The following is a 14,099-nucleotide window of genomic DNA, read 5'->3' on the forward strand; positions in this document are numbered from 1 at the left end:
GGGGGGGGGGGGGGGTCGTTAGAAACGTGAAGCGGGGCAGCGTCGGCGGCGTCGCTGGCGCTGGCGGCAAATGTCAAATGCAAACAAGAGAAAGCAGACGTCGCGTCGTGTAGGTGGAGTGGGACGCCGAGCCGGGTGGCTGAAGGGCTGGCGGGGAAGTGGAGGAGTGGAGGCCGCCTTAGCCTTTCACTTTGGTCGTGTGGTGGTCCGGTGGCTCGCAGAGCGTAAGTGGCGAGGCGAGCGGAGTGTCGTTGCTCAGCTAGAGAGAGGGGGGAAAGCGAAATAGAGTGTGGAAGGAACCAAGAGGCGAAAGGAGCGAAAAAGAGCGATTAAGCTCTGCGAATGTGTGACCTTGTTTGACGCTTGGCAGCAGTAGTGGGTGATGAGTGTCCTGCCAGGAGTGTGATGAGCCTGATGCTGCGGGCACCGGCTGCGCAGATTCCACATTCCCACGATGGACTTGTGCACTTTTGGGTGGATGTGGCGCCAGGATCGACGCCACGTGAGAGCCCGTGTGCTCATTTGCCCTGTCCCCACATTCGATATGCCTGCATCTTGCATCAATCTGTGACCATTGGCAGCTATCAGAAGCCATGACATGCGCTGCTGTCTGTCTGAAAAGTCGCGAATGTTGTCGTTACTTTCTTCGAACTCTATGAACGGAGGTCAGTCTGACTTCGGAATGCAGTAGCGAGACTGCGGTTGATCCCGAACTAGCCCCGGCAGGCGTCATCCCCGTTCTATTGTTACCATTGTTGTGGTCCGAACAGCACAAATATAGCACCAGACAACCCTGGTCTGCTTTCGTGACTGGATGACAGACAGTGCTCTGTTATTCTGGTGCGCAGAGCCCAATGTTTGGGTGACCTAGAGCACAGAGAACACAGCACTTCTTCTGCTGCGCACCCACAGACCTCTGCACTGCATTGCTCAGTACCTCGGTTGTTCCAAGCTCAGACCGACCCAGAAAACTCCGCAGTCTAATCAAGTTGTAATCACGTGACTGCTACGAATTGCAGCTGGCAGCCGGGTCTGCATCTACCGCGATTAACTTCTTTCTCGTCGTCACATCCAGTGGTGGCGACGAATGACACGAGCCAAGATGCTTCATAAACCGATAGGGCGGGAAGAGCGTGTGGCCGAGCGTCGTTTGTCGTTAACGGCCCGCCCTCCGCGCCAGTCGCCTGTCTAATCGTCTCGCAACTGACTCATGGGGCGAGTTTCACTCATCCCCGGCAGATAGTACCCCGACGCTCTCTGGTAGAAGCGCGCTCTCCCCACCATCAAAGATGAGCAAGAGGTGGCGAGAAATACATCAGAGGGAAGAAGCACCTGCGGTGGTGTGTCCTGGCTCGGTCTGAGGGACGGACTGCATCGTTCGTCAGACGGTCCGCAGATCACGTCGCTCTCCATATGACTGTATCTAGGTGGCTGGTCTGCCGCATCACCCTTCACTGCTCACCCACATGTTTGTTGGATGCAAAGCTGTAACCTCAACTAGTGTGAGGCGGTGTAAGTGAGCTCGGCCCAGAGTGCTCAGAGGAGAGTACAGCCGGGGTGGGAAGAGTTTTGGCGCAGTGAGGCACACTGCACTGCGCCAGATGGCGCTCGAACGCTACTGCCGTCCCCGACGTCGCCGAAGGACGGGTGCAGCGGCAAGGCGGTAACTTTTCGGCGAGATTCCGGGGACAGAGTGTGGTGACTCGTGCACGAGCGAACAAACGCACCCGTAGAAGTGACTGCCACGGAGATGAGGCTTGGAGAGGCACGGCGGCGGCGTCGGACTGCGACTGCGGCCAGGCGCGGTCCTGGTCCTTGGTCCAGACTGCGCAGCTCGCGCAGCTCGCGCAGAGCAGAGACCCCTCACCCCAGAACTGCCGGAAGTGCCAGAATTCGCCCTTCATCGTTATCTACGCCATGAACGAATCTGGGTGTCTGGACGCCTCTAGATGGTCCTGCGCCCTGCATGTGCCTGCGCGCGTCTGCATGCGCCAGCGCTATCGGCCGCCACAATAACCATGAGGACGAGATATCTGTTATCCATGATGGGCGAATGCGAGGGTTGAAGACGGAGGCTGGGCATGGCGTTGTCTGCAGCACTAGGCCAGGTTTCCATCAGCCACATCCCCTGCCAGCCCAGGCTTCCAGGCTGGCCGGCTGGCAGGCAGGCCGGCTGGCCGGTCCACAGGAACAATTGCTGGAGATCTGGGTCAACATAGACGAGGGACAGCGCCACAGAACCTTGCGCAAAAAAAGTTGCTACAATTGCAACAATTGCAGAGAAGACCGGAAGGCCTTAGACGGCCACGAAACGGGTGTTGGAGACTGCAATCCGCACAATTGCGCTGGTGACTCACGCCGCTCCTTACGCTGGCGCTGCTCCGTTACGCGACACTGTGGCGGGCAGCAAAGGGTCAGCGCTCAGGCCGACGGCCAGTTCTGCAGTGTTGTTCTCCGTGAAATGGAAGGGTGCGTGCGACATTCCGGGGAGGCGTGGGAGGGGGTTGTCATGGATTCGGGGCTGATTCGGCTGCATTCGTTGCCCGCGTCGCGAGCGAGCGAGTCCCATGTCCCATATTCCCCAACGTTCGCTCCTATCACGCTCCAATCACACGAGTGGAAACCCGCGACTATCCTGGGTTTGTCTTACACTAGCGCCGTTGTCGCGGTTGCGCGCTGATCTCACTCGCTCGTTCGTCTAAAAGGTGCACTCTTTTGTCTGAGAAATGACGGAGTCTGGCCGTGGTCTGTTGCTGCGCGCCGCCATCTGACGGACCTGACGGGCCTGACGCACCCGGGCCTGGCGGGGGCGTAAACGGCGCAAACGGGGTTGACGAATTGCTCACTCAGCTCAAATGTCGCGTACCAACGCAGCCGAGACATGCCCCGTTCTGGCAGGTCGTGGTTGGCTGTGGGACACTTGGGTGAGCGGGGGTGGCGCCTCATCCGCCCTGGCGACAACAGGGCAACTGACCCTTTTCCGGACGTCCCTTATCCTTGGACAGTCACTTGCCAGCCTTGGACAAGACATGAGGTCACTCCAGGTCGTTTGGAGGTCACCTGGTACTGCGAAGCTGGCGAAAGAGATCCCTTCTCGAAAGAGAGGACACGAATAGCCCGAGATCCGGGTCAGGAAGGACGTCGTGATCCTCGAGACGAGGGTGCGGGGGCTTGCGAGGCAAGTGGTACGGGGGTAGGGGTAGAACAAGCTTCGCTAGTTGAAGCTTTCTCGTAGATCGATCCATGGTCCCACTGTCCTGATCCTCCGATCCACATGCGTACGCAAGTCTTGCCGGGCATGTAAAGCTTGCTGTGGATGTTCGATAGGCGCCGGCGTGCCTTCGACCGGATCATCGTGCCGGCCGGCCCGTTGCCGTGGTCTTCTGACCAGTCGTCGTTCGACTTGAAGAGTCTCTCGCACCCATCACCTCGGTACGACGGTCCGAAACTGCTGCAGCTTCCCGCGGAAAGCGCATGAGGCGCAATCGGGAGCGTGCACATGGTGTACTCTTTCATTTACGAGGTCGGACCGGCGACTTGGCAACTCGCCGATGTGCATTCCCTGCAGTAAGTGATCCTGGTGCATCCTGGGCGTCCTGGGACGGGGATGACTCATGAATACCGGCTGGTCGTTGGTGAGAGTGGGGTCCCTTGCCCTTTGCACCTGCCTTAGCGCCGGCCCCCGCTTTCCTCATCACGCTGCAGGATAAGGGATGCCCCGCGATGCTGTAATGCGTAGTTTCGATGAAAGAAAGCGAACGCGGACAAAGGACGATCGCGTGGTGAGACATTGATTGAATCACGCTCGAATGAACGACGAGGCATGAGCGCTGGAGGGATGAGGGAACGGCCCGAAAGAGTGGCGGGCCGGGCGGCCCAGAAACTTGGGACTGGTGGGACCGCGGGCCAATCTCAAATGGTGCTGAATCGCGATGGACGGAGCTGAATCGTGCGCAATTTCGAATGTCGGCGAGGATGCTTGGTGCGATCCTGGTTCAGATTGCAGGAAGTGACAGGTATGCATTCAGCGGGGCTGCCGGAGCTGTCCCGGCGATGTGTACGGCATGCAGCAATTCAGCCAGGACAGACGGACACTCCATGACGACCGGGGTAATCAGCGAGCTTTGGGCAGCTCGTTGCTCGGGTCCCTGGCGATAACGAAGTGCAGAGGGGAAGACATCACAGATCACACATGCAGGGGGTAAGAGATCACACTCGAGGGGCGAAATGAGCAGCGAGGGGCTCACACGGCTGGGGAATACCCACGCGTCCAGTCATCTTGCAGAAAATGTGGGGAAAGATGCTGGTCACACGGCAGGGGCAGAGGGGTAGGCGAGGGGTTGGTGTTTGGTCACCAGACCTGTATCTTTCCATGGATCATCATCTGCAATCTGCAATCTCCAGTCTGACGACGATGTCTTGCGATCGCTTCAAGCGCCGAAAGCGCCGTTCCAAGCGACCCAAAGTTGATGATCCGGGGCGAGGAATGAGCGGAGCCAAGTGGTCCAAGTGGGTACAAGACCGAGTGGCCGAAGTGGGTTGCGCGGTCGTTCCTGTCCTCCTTTGGCTTCCTCGCTGGCACGCTGGTCTTGCTGCGGGGAGGACGTTGCCGGACCGTGCATGCGTCCGACATCCGGCACACATGTGTACAGCTTTGGCCCAAAGGCCAAGCCAGCCGGAGACAAGACGTTCCTGCAGAGCTTTCTGCAGAGGTACAGATAGGAACAGTGGACCGATGGCCGCAGTAGACGGTGCGCGGAGACGAAGAGCCACCGGCATGCGCGGCTGAGGTCTGTGCTGACGAAATTGAGATTGAGGCACTTGAGCACCACCAACACAGCGCGGTACACAAGAGTTCCCGGTCCGTGGGCGACGCCACCCGGCTTCGCTGCCGTTACCTGGGCCGTTCCGCGCGAGGCAGTAGAGGGAAAAGTGGCCGTGAGCCGCAGTCAACGCAGGACAGAGGCTGCAGCGGGTGTGTAATTAGCTGCAGGATACTGGCGTGCCTTGGAATCTCCTGGTTCCTCTCCTCTGGTCGGAGTGCAGATGCTGCAATCTGTTCTGGAGGTAGAATGTGCGGGAGAGCAAGGCAGGATCGAGAACAAAACCGCTCAGGACGCATCCGATATTGCGAGAGGTGTACAAACTGCGCGCACACTGAGGGGAGTTCGGAGAGGAGTAGCCAGGAGTCTGGAGCTGGAGCGCTAGGCACGCGCAGTCGTACCTCCCCCCTTCTGCCCTTTTTGCATGCAGGCCTCAGCCTTTGTGGCCCGAGACTGAGGCCTTGAGATCTCGAGGTGTTGGTGACCTCGCGTGCAGAGTTGGGACAGGACAGGGACCAGTCCGGCGCTAGTGCCCCGAGCCCGCCTCTGATTGGCCGTGTGCAAGCATTCGTGCCGCGCGTGCCGTAGCGCGGTTTTACAGTTTGCGTAAACGCCCCGGACAGCCCGAATGGACCCCCTCAGTCCCTCCGTTCCTGGGCTTCCGGAGCAGGAGGCGCCGAATAGGAGCGTGGGCCGCAGTCAAGCTTGGTGCAGGACGCGTCTCACCCGGCGCTATCGCGTGCTGCCGACCAGGCGCTGAGGGCCCAACCTGGCGGCCAACTAGCGCGCAGTAGTCCAGGACGTTGGCAATTGTCACTGGCTGAGACTATTCAGCCTGGTCTCTGGACCCTATCTGGATCAGGGCAGCCGGGCGGGAAGTCTATTTCCTCTGCTCTGGTTGACTAGCGAGGTACACAAGGAACGGTGACGAGGACGAGGTACGCAGGCAAGCAGGCAAACGTCGCCGACACACACCGCAGTGCAGGAGAATGCAGGAGAATGCAGGGGATGCAGGAGTCTGCAGGACTCGAGACGGTCCGGACCAAGTCGATTGCTACGCAGACGCAACTTGCGCTTCCTGCTCCGCCCATTCCAGTAATGTGCCGCCGCACCGTGTCGTAAGCTGGAAGCGGACACTTGCTGTTGGGACGGACGGACACAGGCTCGGGTCCTGCACTCCTTTCCTGCGCATCCTGCCCGCCTGCAATACTTGCAAGTGATCGAACTCGTCGGCCAGGTCCCACCAAGCTCCGCAGGCTGGAATGCCCGGTACTGCATTAGCAGCCCCGAGTCCGTCGAGGCGTTGACGGTGTATCGTAATCTGCAAGAGGGGACCAGGCAAACAACACAGCTATCTGCGACAAGGAGAATTGCTCCTGTTCGTCGTGAGGCAGAGCAAAGCATCACAAGATCATGAGAGGAGGAGGTGAGAACACGAGGGTGGTGACGTACCCTGCTCCTGGCGATCAGAAGTGAGCGTCATGGATCTGGTGGAGCTGAAGCGAGGTCACGAGGAGACAGCAGACTCCTCCTGTGATCCTTTCGGGCTTGACACCATCGGCCATCATCGGCCACCATGGGTCAACAAGGTTGCCAGATCAAGGCATGACGGAAGGTTTAATGTCGTCTCTCAGTGTGCGCTCTCAGCGTTCTGCTCGCGGTGGAGACGCGACTGACCTTTGTCCCAGGGCCGGTGTCTCCCAGGGTCCAACGCTGAACCCTATTACGCCCTGGTTCGACTGGTTGCCCTGAGGCTGCTGTTCGCGCAGCTCTTGTCTCCCTGCACGCGCTGCGCCCTGGACGAAACACGCAGGACGCGACGGGGGGCGCACCAGCACCCAGGGGCAACGGCACGACTGCAAGCCCAAGCCGGCCACCGTTCCGTAAAGCGCGCCGGTCGCGCGCCAGCCATGCAGCCATGCCACCAGCCAACGGTAACGAGTGACGCACCGTCCTCGGCCCCGTCGACCCACTGACCATGCAAAATGCCTCGCTCGTCCTACGCCTTGGCCTCGCCCTTCCGGATGCCGGATCCCCGGATGTCGGAACTCGCAGCGGCCCAGCGGCCCAGCGGGCATCTATGCAATTCACTCCTGCAGTCATCGTCGCGCTTGCGCTTACTCGCAACCATGAGCGAGCGGTTGCTGGCAGAGGCTATGACTGGGTTTCGCTGGACCCTGGCAAGTCCCGACATAATCACATAATGGGCCCTGGGATACCACCACCCAAATGCAGCGCAAGCTCGGATACTCGGGCGGGGCACGGCACAAGCTCGCGAGCTGTACGAGAAGCTAACTTTGTTGCGCCGCGCACCCGGAGAAGCCGGACGAGGCAAGAGAAGAGGCGACGATGGATGCGGAGGTGGGTGGGGGGCCTGTCGGCGTCGCTGGCCGGCGAAGTGTGCGAGGGCCCCTGTGGATCTGTGGATCAATGGAGGAAGGAAGAGTGGTGGCTGCGTGTTCGCGTGAGAGGGCCAAGGGCGGTGGACGGAATTGGTATACGGCTACGCACGAGCCTCCTTGCCTCTCCCTGCAAAGAGCTTAGATGTGCCATGGCCGGCGACCAAGTGGGTGGTGGGAGTGGGAGGGAGTGAAGTGTGCCGGGCGCGCGCGCGCGCAAGGAGGAGGAGGCGAGTTGACTGGCTCTTGGGCAGACCAGGGCTCGAGTCTGCTGCAATTGGTACTGCTCTCGCATGATCTCGCAAATGTTTCCCTGCAGGTCGTCCGCAATGCGAGGCCATGGACACAACGGTGTCATCCAAGTGACCAAGTGATCCAAGGCCAGAGCACGGCCCTCTCCCAAGCGGCCCTGCATCCTCGGTCCTCCTGCCTACACCCCACCCCCCTGACCTGACTCTCTGGCCCCTCTCGCCGTTCCCCCCTGGGCTCGAATCGCCAGTGACCCTGCCCTGGCCACCGGCCGGCTTCCTCCAGCTTACCCTGAGGAACACCCAGGACACCCAGGCGCCAGGATCCAGTCGCCTCCTCCAAGGCGCCAGAGGGACACTTGCACCGGATGCCTGCCTAGCCTGCCTAGCCTGCGCCTGCCTTGCCTACCAACACTCGTCCTTTCACCACCACCACCACCATACACTCTCACTCCTTCTTCGATCCCATCATCTTTCTTCCTTCCTCCTCCCCACCCTCTCTCTCTTCTCTTCCTCCTTCCCTCCCTCCTATCTCGCCTTGTTCTTCCATTCTCTTTGACTAACCCACCTACACTCCTTTAAACCTTCCGGCAACAGTCAACCCCCCCCGACAAAGCACGCTGAGCGTCTAGTCAAACCAACCCTCCCAACCACCTCTCGACTAAACCAAACCTCTCTCACACCAACAACCCCGCCTCGAGCACCCCCCTTCCTCTCTCATCAACTCATTCGGATCAATCATCAATCATCAGCACATTCAACTCATCACTTTACGCTGTGTAACGACCAACCCAGTCTCATCAAAACACAAACACCCCCTTCCGGCTTCGGTCGACTCTGTCTGCGCGCTGAGAACCCGCCGTTCCCAAATCCGGGTCACCAACCAGCACAACCCAATCGACTCTACTACCACCCTACCTCAGATGTGAGTGGACACGCCGTACACATCCCCACCGAAACGAAAGCGATCTGCCTTCCTTTCCTTTCGAATGTTTGATACCCCTTGTGTCGATTGCCTTCCCTCACTCTCCGAGGCCTGCCGAGACCACCGCCTTCAACTTTCGGTGGCGGCTTTTGTTCACTACGCGTAGCCGGCGCACAGACACACCCTCGTTCTTGAGTCTTTGTTTGTGCGACGCGAACGCGCGGCAACCCTAAATTTCCATGCACACGCACATATGGGGACAATGCTGACCTTCAGTGAAAAGCAGACAACATGCCCCGCATCCCTTCGCGCGAGGAGCCCTACCACAGCGTTGCCAAGTGCAACCGTCATTGGAAGACGAAGCGCGAGTTTGTCACGAAGGCGGCCAACAAGGCTTCCCACGTCGACGGCTCGCACTACCTTCTGGTCTGTGTTACGCCAAAGGGAAACATTGAGGTGCATGCGAGTGAGCACTTCTACGACGACACGAACCAGCAGAGGACGGACGGCGTGATCAACTGGGATGTTCTGCGTAAGCGTTCTAGCGCCATTCAGGCCAGGAACGTCGAGCGTTGGCAGGAGGTCGAGCGTCAAGAGAAGCGTTTCGGTGTTGAGGGCGAGGGCGAAGACGAGGACAACGACGACGAGAACGAAGACGGCGAAGTCAGTGTTTCGGACCTCGGTGTGCCTGGAGCCTCTGGGTCTGACACTTCCTCCGTCGTTGCCATGGGCGGCGCTCCCGTCGTCTCTAGCTTCCCCACGTCGTCAAAGTCTTCCCCCGCTCGCCCCGTTTCGTCTGTGACCCTCCGCCCCGACACCCTCGAGCAGGAGTACAGCATGCGCTTTGAGCACCTCGGCCAGGGCGTTTGCGCAAACGTGCTCAAGGCTTGGATCAAGGTTGTCGAGCCGAAGAAGCAGACCAAGTTCCCCTACAAGGACAAGAAGGGTAACGAGGGCAAGCCTCCCCCTTGGTGGCCCACTGGAATGCGACACATCGAGCCCGACCACCTCCACAAGGATGAGAGGCCGCGACTGCTGTCGTCCATCATCATGCAGGCCAGCAAGGCGCGCTCCGAGGGATCCGGCAAGGTTGCCACTTCCCCCGACGCCCGCGAGCTGACGATCTCGCGCCTTCACTTTGCCACCGCCGAGATCGCTTCTGCCATCCCTCCCCGCCAGCACTACGAGCTCCGCCAGATCTACCTGATCGCCAAGGAGGTTCGCAAGGCTGTCGAGGACCGCATGCGCGAGTGCAAGAGCAAGGGCTTCGCGTTCGACGAGACTGTTCCCGCCTGGAGCGAGATCACTGTCGAGTTCTTCGAGAAGTCTCCTTCGGCCTCTTCGAACTCTGGCAAGCGCTCCTTTGACAACGCCGACTACGACCTTTCTCGTATGCCCCTCGCCAACAAGGAGAACCTCGACTACGGCTCCCGCCCGATCAAGCGCGGAAAGCACGAGCTGCAGGTCTCCCCTCTGGGCTCGCACCAGAACATCTATGCTCCTGTTCACTCCTACCAGATTGAGCAGCAGCAGCCCCCCACCCCGTCGACTTCGCCGTACGCTGGCTGGAACGGAGTCGGTGCGATCACCGTGCCGACGACGGCCGCCAACGCCTCGCCCTCGTCTCTCTCGAGCACGTCCGCGACGTACTACCGCCCGTTCGTTCCTGACATGGCCTACGGTACTCCGACGACAACCGCGAGCACGTCCGCGGCTTCCGCGTACCAGTACGCGACCCCCAACTCCACCACTGGTGCTGCCACTTACGGCTACCAGACGGTGGCGTACCCCCCTGCTCCCAGCAGCTACGGCTCGTCCACCCCGCCCGCTGCTTCGTACCCCACGCCGACTGCCACGCAGTCGTACACGTACCCTAGTGCGTACGAGGGTCAGAGCTTTGTGAGCGAGCTTACTTTGGCGACTTGATTGCTTTCGCCAAGCCCGTCAAAGCTCGATTGAAGTACATTCGTCGAGCATTAAGTTCTTAGTAGTACAACCTCTCTCCCATTATATTCAGCACTACAACAATCTCACACTCTCCATGTCTGTACAAGTAGGCATGGGCGCGCATGCTCATTCACCCCCACCTCGATACCCCTTTATATCAAGGCGAATACCCTCTCCCCCCTCCTCTCATCTTCCTCTCTTATATTTACCAACCCGCGCTGGGCGCACTCAGTTTGACGTCTTACTCGTTTTATCGGAAGAAAGCTTTCACCACAAGGCACTGCAGTTTACGTCGCCACGACTACTCTTTTGGGCTCCGAACGGCAATGTTTTGTAGTTTTTTGCTATGCAACAGAGTTTGCCGAGCACCCCAGCCGCGAGCGAAGCGCGCAGCGCGAGCGAGCTTACCACATGATGTGCTATGAGCGAGCTGCCACACATCGTCCATCAACCTAACGACGAGTGGCTGCCTACCTGGTGCGAGCTGGGCAGATCTCAGCCCATGACCTCCCGTTTCAGCATCCCTCACGTCCAATAACATGCCCACGAGGATGAGGCACGAGTGCGAGCACGCCGCAAGCATCTACCGCGAGAGGGTACGATACGAAGCACGGAAGTACCGGGATACACCGGGTGGCTGTGGGCGTCTGGGCGCCTTCTCCTGCAGTGTCTTGGGTTACCTGTGAGTGTCCTAAGCAGTCTGCTCGGTACCTGCTGCGGAGGCGCGAGAAGGTCGTCCCTTCGTCCCTTCCATCCCTGGGATTCAGAGCGTGCTGAGTGGTGTCGCACATTCCCAGGTATCACCCCGTTCCAGCCAGTTCCAGCAAGATATCCCCAGGTAGTTAGTGGATACTCGGCCACATTCGTCGGTGAACGGCCCGAACAGGCGCCCCCCTTTCCTATCCCTCAAGGCCTCCGCCTGCCCCGGGCTGCCCGGCGCATCCGGCACATCTGACGCATCCGGCACATTTGCGGGACTTTTGCAGGCCGTCAGCGCCAGGATGGCCGATGGGCGGTGACTGGCCAGTAGGGGAGGGTGCGGGGGACCCGGGATACCGGCGTGGCGCTCTGGCGCGCTTTGGCGTTGTGGGCGCTCTACGGCCTGCCGGTTTGCGGGACGCCACAGGATACCTGAGCTGCCATGACTTTGCAGGACTCTGCAGGACTCTGCAGGACTCTGCAGGCAGGACTTTCAGTCCCAGATCGGTCTACAGGAGACTGCAGGAGTGCAGGAGTGCAGGAGTCTGCAGGACTCTCTGCAGGCGTGTAGCAGGAGTTTCCGAATCAATCTGCAGGTATGTATACGCAGGAACTACCGTTCCAAGTTTGGCCGCAAGAGACCTGCAGGACCGGCAGGAGTGGAGGGGACCTGTCGCGGAAATGACAGTGTGTCAATGGGGACAGGGCTCGAACATGAAGCAAGTGGATCTCGGCGACCGTCCGCGGTCCCTTCGGTCCTCGGCGCCGACCAAGGCGATGGCGCGTAGGGGTGAGTTACACCAGGGTCGGCAGTGAGTAGCTCGCTGAAGCCGCTGGGGCCGCTGGGGCCGAGTTGCCCGTGGCTGTGAGTACTGGCGCGCGCTAGCATTCATGAAGTAAGGAGCGACGCGCGACGGCGCGATTCGGCGCGACGCGGCGCTGAATGGTCGCGCGCTGAGACAGGTCTCACACTCGTGGAGGCGCGAGGTATGCAGACTGCAGACGACTGACTGCCTTTGATGACTTCCGGCGCTCCCGCTGATGAGGTTAGACTCGATGCCAGCTCGACGAGATTGGCGGAGAGCGCCGAGACCACGTTCATGAGCTCTGTGGGGTTATGGTGATCTACGCTATCGAGGTGGTCAGTCTGCATGTCCTTACCCATGACAACAACAGGGTGGTAGAACGTTGGGGACGGATGGCGGTCCATCTGGTGAGATTCTCGTGAGTCTGGCGTTATCAGCCTTCCGAGGCATGTACCTGTCTGTCTGAGTCTGGCATGAGGTGGCATGCACGACGCGTCGTGCGACCTCGTTAGGGTCAGTAGTCGTCAGCCAGTCTAGATCAGCCGTACCAGATATACTCACGCGCATCGTCCCCCCATCCCCATCTTGACCGAACTCACCACTGACGTGGTCCATAATACCACAGCAGCACTGACGACCAGGTGGCAAGCTGGACCGTGCGATCGCGATCAGCAGTCTGGAATAAGGAGGCTAGGTCGAAAGCAGAGCGGAGTGAGCGGGGTGAGCGGGGGCGGGCAACGAGCAAGAATACCCCGAATCCCGAGCTCAGAACGTGACCTCGCGACCTCAAGACCGAAGGAGTACGCAGCATTCCGCGATCTCCAGCGTAAGTCTCACGACTACCATCATTCCGCTTGGCTTCCTTCCAAGCGTTGATCACGCTTGCGGACTCTTGGCCCCGTGCACTCAGCTTGCTCTGTACCTCCGGAACGGAACAGAGTTGACACGATGGAGGAGCTAAGCGCTGATCTGACAATCGCTGGGGTGTGACTGGGCTGCTGTCACTGCTGCAGATATGCAGATCCGGCAACAGGGCGCAACAGGGCAACGATGGCATGCCATCCTACCTCACAATCCGTGGGGGTCAAGCTCTGAGCTTCGAGCTTTCTGGAGACCTAAGATCTCAAGAAGAGCGAAGGCTCTCAACATCAAGCCTTGTTGACAGACGTGGTCACATTCCATGTCGGAACCCTCGGCGGATGCGGCTGCCAGCCTAGTCCCGGAACGATCTTCGCTACCGCCCCAGTCCACATGTTCGTTCTTCAGCATTCCACGCTGTCCGACTTGTTCCGCTCGTCGTTGCTGCGCGAGGGCGCGCGCGGAGTGTAGAGTCCGGTGTGCGTCCGAAAGCGAGGCGATCAAACGTTCCAACCCAACGTTCCACTGCTGCGCTGCTTCATTTGCTGTGTCAAATGCTTCTGTGTGATCTCCGGCTTGGCTGCATGCGGGATTCATGCGGAACTGTTCTCCCGGATCTCTCCTCACAGTCTCAGCTGGCGATCCGGCAAGGTACCCAGATCGCCAGATCCCGGGCCTTCCGCTGCTTGTCAGATGAGCAGCAGCCCCACTCTCGCTGCTCCTTGCACAGGCGGCACCGTGCGATGGTCCGAGATTAGCTCTGGGGATGTCTTGCGCTCAATCCGAGTTGCTCCAGCCAGGTCAACCCAAGCTGAATCCAGCACCGAAGCCAATCTGATACTCTGAAGCAACCTAGAGCCTACACTCAAGTTAGATTCATCTTTAGTTGCGGGAATCGCATCACTTTGTCCCGTTCTGAGCTTATCCTATCCTGTCCGACACCGGACCGGTATCGCAGTGAAGATCAGCCGGACCGGCGACTGCAGTACTGCAGTGGTGACTGCCCACCACGCGCCCATCGCCGGACGAGGAACCACGAAGCTGATTCCAGTGCAGATCGTTCCTTATCCCCCACTCTGGCCCATGACTCTCTCCGCAATCCGGTTATTTTGATCTCTAGACCGCTGGCAACGGGAGCGGAGCTTCCTCGCTGTCACATACGTCGCATTCGGCTCTAGCTCCTGCCGCCGCGTGACGTTCCAACAACCGGTGCAGATCTGATTCGTCCTGACGTCCTTTCGGTGTCTCTTCGGGCACGTCAGGTATCGGGCACGTCGGGCACTGCGGAGGCACGAATGGGATGTTGAATGTGGAAGATTTTCACGCTGCGCCGTACCATGGTACCATGGTGTAACGGTACAGCAGTACGCGCATCCCCTTTCCCCCCGCCCCCC

General features: G+C 59.7%; 1 protein-coding gene across 1 annotated transcript; it reads left to right on the top strand.

Annotated features, from left to right (window-relative positions):
• Positions 1 to 8,686: 8,686 nt before the first annotated feature.
• A1Q1_00181 (uncharacterized protein) lies at positions 8,687 to 10,321 on the top strand (the record flags this gene model as incomplete). Its single annotated transcript, XM_014326509.1, has 1 exon — positions 8,687 to 10,321. One exon carries the CDS (start codon positions 8,687 to 8,689, stop codon positions 10,319 to 10,321), a length of 1,635 nt encoding a protein of 544 aa, XP_014181984.1.
• Positions 10,322 to 14,099: the final 3,778 nt, after the last annotated feature.

This window comes from Trichosporon asahii (assembly GCF_000293215.1).
Source record: "Trichosporon asahii var. asahii CBS 2479 unplaced genomic scaffold scaffold00018, whole genome shotgun sequence".
Classification (NCBI taxonomy): domain Eukaryota; kingdom Fungi; phylum Basidiomycota; class Tremellomycetes; order Trichosporonales; family Trichosporonaceae; genus Trichosporon; species Trichosporon asahii.